Source organism: Pygoscelis adeliae, unplaced genomic scaffold (genome assembly GCF_000699105.1).
Source record: "Pygoscelis adeliae isolate BGI_AS28 unplaced genomic scaffold, ASM69910v1 Scaffold3, whole genome shotgun sequence".
Taxonomy (NCBI): Eukaryota; Metazoa; Chordata; class Aves; order Sphenisciformes; family Spheniscidae; genus Pygoscelis; species Pygoscelis adeliae.
The window spans coordinates 2343368-2352362 of NW_008824446.1; the positions used below are offsets into that span (position 1 = coordinate 2343368).

The 8995-nt window shown below is 36.6% G+C and overlaps 1 protein-coding gene across 1 annotated transcript in view; it reads right to left on the bottom strand.

The window, feature by feature from the left end:
* Nucleotides 1–8234, bottom strand: part of ARHGAP11A (Rho GTPase activating protein 11A) — a 10759-nt gene extending 2525 nt beyond the window's left edge. The window contains exons 1-11 of the mRNA XM_009321007.1: nucleotides 8170–8234; nucleotides 7737–7833; nucleotides 6910–7160; nucleotides 6211–6371; nucleotides 5956–6102; nucleotides 4154–4228; nucleotides 3336–3503; nucleotides 1935–2070; nucleotides 1477–1585; nucleotides 519–666; nucleotides 14–97 (exon numbers count right to left, since the gene is read on the bottom strand). Coding sequence (XP_009319282.1) covers nucleotides 14–97; nucleotides 519–666; nucleotides 1477–1585; nucleotides 1935–2070; nucleotides 3336–3503; nucleotides 4154–4228; nucleotides 5956–6102; nucleotides 6211–6371; nucleotides 6910–6974 — 1093 coding nt within the window. The 5' untranslated portion in view covers nucleotides 6975–7160; nucleotides 7737–7833; nucleotides 8170–8234. The remainder of the gene's footprint in view (nucleotides 1–13; nucleotides 98–518; nucleotides 667–1476; nucleotides 1586–1934; nucleotides 2071–3335; nucleotides 3504–4153; nucleotides 4229–5955; nucleotides 6103–6210; nucleotides 6372–6909; nucleotides 7161–7736; nucleotides 7834–8169) is intronic.
* Nucleotides 8235–8995: the final 761 nt, after the last annotated feature.

An 8995-nucleotide genomic window follows, 5' to 3' on the forward strand; every position in this document is an offset into this window, starting at 1 on the left:
GTAACAGTAGGACTATTCCATGACATTCGGTGAACTACTTTATCGTGACGTTTTGGAGTTAGAAAGTTTTCTTCTGACTTGCTCACATTCTTTGAACCTTAAAATAAATATACAGTGTTTAAGAATATCACCTCGCAATTTTATTGGTCATTATAGGCAAAATTCTTGCTAAGAAACCCCAATTATCAAAGCAGCACTGAATTTAAAGATGCCATTACTCCCTTAAGTTTCAGAGATGTGAAAAAAAAGTTGTAATATTAAGAACTGAAATCACATATCTCATCCTGCTAAAAGTGAGATAACTAACAAAAGAGAACTACTAAAATACACTAGAAACACAACAAGCCTGTCCTAAACCGATTCTTTTTCCCCAGGAGCCACTAACATTCAAGTAACTTTTGTCCTCCTAGTTAGAAGCACTTTTAATCCAATTGCTTTTATACCTTTATCCATAAAGTTACTTTTGCTTTACAAAAGCAAAAGTTTCCCCCATGTAATATATTCTGTTAGATACTTACCTTTCTTAAGGAATTTTTCATTGACACATGGGCTGAAGAGTACATCTCTTTTTGCACATTCAGTTCTGCTTTCCAAACCTTGTTGACTTGCAAGACGCCTTCCAATATTTTCAGATCTATTACCAACTGCACATCCTGATACAATATTCTTGAACAAACAAAGGATGTTAATTACTTTCATATAAAAAGTAATGGAATCCCATTTACAGAGAAACCTCCAGGAAAAAGCTATGCAAATCAGCCACAGCAGCCTTTTCTTGGCCATAATTCATCTTCCCTCGATTCTCTGTAGACCTAGGTAGGGAACAACCCACCTGCAGTAAGATAGGCTTAACCATACTCTGAACATAGTGATTCTGTGCATAAGCTCTGTAATATCAGAATTTCAGGAACTGTGAGACCTACTGATCACAAGTGTGGTGGGTTGACCCCAGCTGGCAGGTAAGCTCCCATCCAGTCGCTTGCTCACTCCCCCGACTCCCCAGCAGGATGAGGGAGAGAACTGGAAAGGCAAAAGGAGGGGGAGGGGGGGTGGGGAGAGGGACGGGTGGACCAAAAAAAATCCCCAAACCCACAAGTGATGCAAAAGCAATCACTCATGACAAGTAGACTGATGCCCAGCCAGCCCCTGAGCAGTGGCTGCTTTGCAAAAACTTCCCCCATCCCAGTTTTATTGGTGAGCATGACATTATATGGCATGGAATAGTTCCTTGGTCAATTCAGGTCAGCTGTCCCCTGCCCCAGCCTCTTGCCCCATCCCAGCCAAACCCAGTACAAGCTGATCAGTTACTGCTATGAAAATAAACCTAGGCCTTCTTGTACTTGATAGCAGGTCCAGTTATGCTGTGATCCCTCCATTACCAAATAAGTCCTTCCTGCTACTGAAAAGCAGTGCCCAAAACTTAGGATTAAAATTTGCACAGTAACAAGAAGACTGGGTTAGAAGCAGAATACTTACCATTTCTCTGTTGCTTTTCCCCAAACCAAACTTTAAGCGTAACGACCTACGAACCATTTCTTTTCGGCTAATCTTTGGAGAAAAACAACCTGTCTTTCCTGATTCAGCCCTGGGAGGACAGAGGGGAAAAAGTAACACACAAAAAACTCTTTAGGAGGTCAATGAAAACATCCTGACACTTATTTATGGTTATTTCCTCTAGTTTTACTTCTTCTATTGCCTTCTTGCCAAGCTTTTATAATAGGCACAGGAGGCTACTATACCAGATCTTATTTTGTTTTGAGCTCCATTTTGCCACATTGGAAGATCTGGTGATTTTAAGATTACTATAAAAATTTGGTATGTTTTGAACACCAGAAAAGATAATTTTAAAGACAGATTGAGATTTTACACATCATTAGTTAAGGGGTCTTGACTTTCCAATTTATCTTTAGTTTCTGAAAGCTAAGGCAAATTACCTGTATAATTTTTTGCTTGCATGTCTTTTACTTCTTCTGTTCCCTGTACTAGGCAGATGATTTTCACCACCAGTTGAAGGAGACAGTGAGGTTTGTGATGACTCAAGAGACATACAAGGGCTTGCTTCAAACTGAACTACAGGAACAAAATCATATTTACAGGATCTTAAAATAGTTGCATTTGTTCAGATAAAGAGTTAACAGTTAATACAATAAAGAATAGGTTTTTAAACAGCACAGATTTGTTTGTTTATTTTGTGGAGTGCTGGCTTGAAATTACTTTGACTTCTACTTTTATTTAATATTAAATGAAGCTGTTGCTTGTAGAATCCATAGAAGCAGCTGGATTGCAATTAATTGTGTGCTACTGATATCACTACCTCAGTTAAGTTTCCACGCTGCTATCATCAGATCAGTTCCTCAAATTAAGAGCTTAATAAGAAAAATTAGATTCAGTCTTAATATTATTTGCAGTGTGCTTTTTTTACATACCTAGCCAGAACAGTTAAAGCAACAATAAATGAGAGAGTTGCTATTCTACTAAACTTTTTTATCAAACAGATGCATTACTATCTTTAGAGAACATAATTGCTTTGGTTTGCTTATCCATAGAAACAAGAATTTCATGGTGAGCATGAAATGACTTAAACAAAAGCAAGAAGTTTTATACCACTCAACTGCGGAAAAAAAATTGATCTTCAGGCAAAACAAACCCAGCCACTCTAGAAATTTCTTTTTCCTCTAACTTCAGTTGGCAGCACATTAAGGAACCAAACAAAAATAAAATAGGATTTGCAGAAGAGCCTGACAGCTGGAAGAACTCTAGTGGAATGAAGTGGTATTAAAGAACTACCAAACAAAAGTAAAACTTTTTCTGTAGAATTTTGAGAATATTTAGCATCTAGAGAAAATAAGAGGTGATTGGATTCAAGAAAGAACCTTTATAATAGCAACAATTACATTTCACATAGAGCTAAGACCGGCTATTTAAGTATTTAGGAGATGGAAGAAGGCTACAACTTTCAAAAGGTTGGAAGCATAAGCAGTCTTCATGGATTTGTGTGCCAAGAGAGAAACATGAGTATTACCTAGGTGATACAGAGGGACTGAAAAAGATAAAAGGACATGAGGGTTGCAGATTTGAGGGATTAATATAACAGAAAACAAGAAACAGAATTTTGCTTTTGCTCAATCCATGTACCACGACAGTCACTGATGAATATAGAATGAATGAATAAATGAATAAATATAGACTATTTATTAAGACAGGAAAGTAGTGCAAGGAACACTGTCAAGTGAAGATTATCAATGACTGCCTAACAAGAACAAAAGGCTGTACATTTAAATTAAAAGCCATAAACAACCACTTCAAGCAGCAAGGAAAAAATGAAGGCACTGTACCTGATGCTGGTGTTGAGCTGCTGTTAAAAATGCTACTTGGTAACAACTCAAAAGCAAAACTATGCTTAAAAGATCGTCTTTTCTTGCTGGACATGCCCTGAGAGCAATCAGTTGGAAGTTTACGCTTGGTACTTGGAGTAAGAACCACCGGAGTCACTGATGAAAGGACTGAAATTAAGAAAACCAAATCTGCAGTAACAGCTTAAATTGTCGAGAGTTTACTAAAATATAAACAGTTATTTTGTTTTTTTTAAACTCAAAGAAAATTGTTGTAAAAGCTTAGCCAAAGTGCATGCGTTTTGAACAGGCAAAGCAATCGGTATAGCTTAGGGTTTGTTTTTTTATTTTGTGGGTTTTTTCGCAAGTTAGAGTACCAGAAAGGAAAATCCAAAACCACACATTAATAAAATAATATAGGTATTAGGAGGGGGGGAGGAAAAAAGTATAGTAATCTTCTGTAAGAGATAGAGTAAGAGTGAAAGAATTTCAGTCCTGGCAAATTCATTCCCAAGATGATAAAATGCTGCACTACTGCACTGAAGCCTTAGTGTGCATCAGATAAAAAGCACAAGTTCAGTCGTGTAATCCTAGAACCGCACAGCCCGCTGCTGCAGTGATTGTAGCTGCTCCAAGAACTACAGTAAATGCAGTATCCTCAACAAATATGTATCTATATTCAAAGTTTTAAACAATTTAGATGTAATCACTTATCTTCAACTAAGTTCTAGTTCTTCAGTTAAAAAAATTTGTGGAATATAGTTGACAAATCCAGAAGATACTGCATGGGCTTTATTTAGTACAAATACACCAATACCTACCGCTTCTGCCTTGTTGAGGTGTAGTGGAGGGTGTTCTGTTAGATTTAAATTTATTCAATGCTCCACTAACAATATCTGAAATGCAAGACACACCGAGCAATCAAATTTAAATACGAAGTTTGTCTTGCTCTATTTTCAACTCATTTAGCTTGTATTCTTTCAGAGAGAAATAAAGCAAATCAGTTTAAATGGTTGTTTGATGTAAAGAAAACTATAGTCCAGATCTTCTCAGCAGAATAGTTTTTGTTGCTTTCACAATAGCTGAAAAATTCTGTTTTCCTTAAAAAACAAAAAAGATTCATGCACAGACAACAGAAGTTTCTTGTAGAAAATTCTACTGGTCATTATAAAATCATAGGCCTTCTGATTTCTTGTAGGCAAACCTAGAAGGTTTCCATTGAAGTCTCTCTCACAGAAAGTCTCACAGACTTTCTCACTTTACTGGACAGTCATCTTGAAGCTGAAAAGCTCTTAGAGCTTTGAAGTCAGGCCCAAATAGAAGTATGAAATTTTGGTCTTGTGAAGAAATAATGTACAACTTTTCTGTGAACTACCCGTTTTTGTTTTGGGGTGGGTTTTTTTTGTTTTTTTAAGGCAAAATTAAACCCAGCAGAGTAAATGCATGAAATTTTACTGTTTTTCCCATTTTTAAAAGTGTAAAATGGAAGTATTTTTATTAAGTTCTATTGCAACCTACAGTTGTATTTCCACATGTTCATAGCAAAGCTTAGCAAACTACAAGCCTGCGGTACTTCTTTTATGGTGTCTGGTAGATATCAGGTAGTTTTTAAAAACTCATCTTTAAAAATAGATGAAGTGTAGTAGTACTGTGTTTTCCTACATCTGGAGAAAGAGTAGAAGCTGCCTACTACCAGAACCTATTCCACAGAATTAACAAATTCTAACTGCTTCTCCTCAAAACGTTAACATTCACAAACATCTATCACTTTGCAACTCCAGGATGATCTCCCTTCTTCAGAGTGGTAAAGTATATTACACAAAAACCCCATGCCTTGGCTAAACATATACAATAATAAAGCCTTAATATCAATTGCTGTCAGAATTAATATTCCAGGTACATAAGCTAAATACATACTCATATTTTTATAGCAATACATACAAGATCAGTGTTATAGTGGATTTGAATCAAGTCAAGCATACGTATTCCACAGTATTTCCTCAAAGAGAATGCAGAACAGAGAATATACCATTTGTTTGTCCATATTTGGCAAAAAACCCACCCCTATTGAATAGCTAAATTGAAAAAAAAAAACCAACCCAAAACCAACGCAACAGATCCGTGATATCAGAGCACAGAGTATCCAATAATATCCAATTCAGAGTTACATTTCGAAACACAAATTAGTTTCTCTAATTCAAAACACACATGCCATTTATATCCTTGCCTTCTCATGACCTAACTTATCAAAGTATGCAATATCTTTGAGTGTCCAAGTATAATTTCAAAACTAGCAAAAAGAAAATTTCACTTTATCAGCGTTCTGCAACAGGATCTGAAGTTGACTCAGGAAAAAGCTGGAACGTTATTCTGGCTTCACAAATCCAAACACAAGCAAAACAGCTTCTCTGGTAGACAACAGACACACTAGAATAAACTCAGAGTAAATATACAATAAAGTGATGTGATTACTGAAGTCTTACATAGATTTTGCAAATCAAACCCAACAAATTTCACAAGCATCTATTCTGCTTGTGGAAGAAGCAAGTGCTTAGGATCAGCATACCTGAAGTCTCAAAATAATTCTATTTTAGTTGCTGAAACTTTCACACAACATACCTACCTCCAACGCTTCGGTGCCTCCTCTTCTTACATTCACTGGGAGATTCATTTTCACTGTCTTCGTGGCCCCACAGTGAGGGAGTAGATTGAAAGGTATCAACACCTAACATTGCAGGAATCTTTTCCAAGATAAATTCTGGTACTTGTCCTGAATTAGTTGAGAAATATTTTTTTTGACGTTACTTAAAAAGTTGAAAAGAAAAGCTGTATACAAGTATGTGCAACAGGACATTTTGATAAACATTTGTCATCTTACCGATTTCTGCTGCATGGTCAATAAGTGTTTGCACAACAGCAGCTTGCAAGCGAATTTTTTTTTCTGTACTGGCTGACATCTTTTCATTTTCATTCGAGTGCAAGAGGTTGGGTGCAAAAATCACTGCCAGGTTACTGCTATCCATTCTGTTTTCATTGGATCTTAACAAGAAAAGTTTTTTTTACACAAATTATCAGGACATAAGCAGTAGAGAGAGAAAAGACCAAATAAGACAAATGTAGTTGAAAAAAAACCAAACCCAACCAATGGAGTAATTCGCTTGAGTGAATTACTCTCTCACATACAGAGATTAATGTGTAGACTTAAGCACCCCAGGCTAGGTAATCATATCCCTACGTTATTGAAATCAAGAGGTTAGAGACCCTACTCAGTTTTGGGGAATGCCAGGTATCAGTTAGATTATGTTAACTTTATCAGTCACTTCTTTTGCTTTCCAAAGAAGCATGAGGAATACAGCTATGAAAGAATGGAACCAAGTCAAGTCTCCAGCAAAATAAGGTTTTATAAAGAAAACACTCTGGATTTATGAAAGAAAAGACCACGACTGAATTCTAGTGAATGACTGCAGTAAGAAAGTTTAAAGTCACAAACCACTCACAGCAAGTTACAGCAGTTGCCTGGAAAGAGAAGTCGTTAAAGAAATTGGGAGCTGTTTACAAGCAGTCTCTTTACACTGACCTTAGGGACACAGCTCTCAGAAAGTTGAAAAAGTATCTCAAAGCTTCAATTGTTCTGTCGGCCATCAAACATGACAGCAACACAGTTGCAGTTTTCTTCTCATTTCCTAGCTGCTGAGCTTTGAGAAGGCCTTCCTGCAGGTGAGGTGGAAGGATGGGTTCTGGCAGCTCTCTAAAGAACTGTTTAAGAAGCCCTGCAACATCACATGGCAGCGCAGCTGAGAGGCAGTTTTCACCTTGATCCAGTTTACTCTGAAATTGTTCATAAGAAACGTGATTTGAAGTGTTCAACATACTGTCAGATTTCTAAGTTTAGGCACTAATCCTCTAGCCTGTACCAGAAAAGACAGTCACATCTTCCCCATTTTTAGTTTCAGCCTTGTCATGTTTTACCTAACTTCAGTATCTACAAAGAGACACAGACTATGTTGTCAGACCACATGTGTTAATTCACAGGTTTCCCATGTATGCATCCTTCTGGGAGAACACTGCTAAAAAAAATATCCTCACAGTATCCAGTGTGCATAACTGCTAACAAGTTTGTTTAGTCACAAGTGTATTCTCACCATCTGGAAAGCTGAAAAATTTCCCGGGGGGGGGAAGGGCAGGGAAAGGTGGGGTTCGCCAGTTTCTGGACTAAAAAAGGTGAGGTTCACCAGTTTCTGGACCAGATCTCCTCTCATTTCTAAAGCAGGTAATGTTACCAGTCTACTTCCAATATTAAAACTCAAATATGGCTGAAAAGAGTCCAAAAACTAAAACATGCAGATGATCAAGTGAAATGCAGCTTATTAAAAAAAAAAAAAAAAAAGAGGCTTTAGAGAATACCTTTAAAGCTTTTAAACGAACAAGAGATCCAGACTTTCTGAAGAGTCCCTCGGTATGAATGTGTTGTTCCAAATATTCACATGAATCAACAAGAAAGCTGAGGAAAGAACAGTAACATACTTCTGACACCCAGAATAAAGCTTTTTTTTTTCCCCCCAAAAAACCCTATTTCATGATAAATAGGTAAAACTTAATATATAGGAAAGTTTTCCCCAATGACAAGAAGCATAAAGAAATACAACTGAATGATAGCCGTGGCTCTGAATTCCCCATCTAACTTCTGCATCCCTCCTTCCCCACCTGCAACTATTCTTATATCCCCCATAAGCTTTATCAGGCCTGGAATAAATATTATGTTCCCTCTTCTGACAAGAGTTCAATACTATAAAGAGAGCAAAGCAAGCGTAAATCTAAATACACAGTGTTAATTTACCTCGGAATATAACCATATTCTGGCACAAGTGATTGCGGTAACGCATGAAAAGATATTCCAAAGATTTTACCCTAAAACACAAAATGCAATTAATGTTATTCAAAAGTTGATAGGATTACCAACTACATATTACAGAAAAGCACACACTCCACAAAGTACAAACAGAAGGGTAGTTAAGGCAAAAAACAAAAAGTCTTTCAGATAAGGTAGATCAGAGGTATTGTCAGGAAAAGCACTATCATCTCTGGATATCTGAGCCTATGCTGATTCTAGTTACAAGTAACACCCTAGATTACTGTGAAAGAATAGAAAGGTCTTCTGCAGTATGTTTTGCACTTTTTATTTTACAAGGAGTCAGTCTTCCTATAAGGCCCCCAAATCAGTAAGGATATTAGAGACCGTTCTGGAATCTCACCTTAACTTTTCAAATTGACTAAATCCTATTTTTCTTAAAAATGAACACAACACATTTGAAATAACTTTTTTTTTTTAAAAGTTTTTTTTTTCTTCATCTGAGGCACTCAAGATTGCTGTTTCAGGAAGGATTAAACTCAACAGAATAGTCTAGAAAACTGTTCTGAACTCTCATATTTAGCATTTGTATTTAAGAAACTGTTATAACTCTACTGCCTTATAGCAAGACATCAGAGTACCTGTTACATACTAGAAAATAAGCAATTTCTTCAGTCATTACTACTGATGCTCACCTACAGCATTTTTTTTAATGTTTACCTGAGGTTACTGCACAGTTGTTTCAGTTCTAAAAGCCCACACTTCAATGTAACAACTCGCACTTTTTTTTCTTTGCCCCACCTCTTTTCTATTT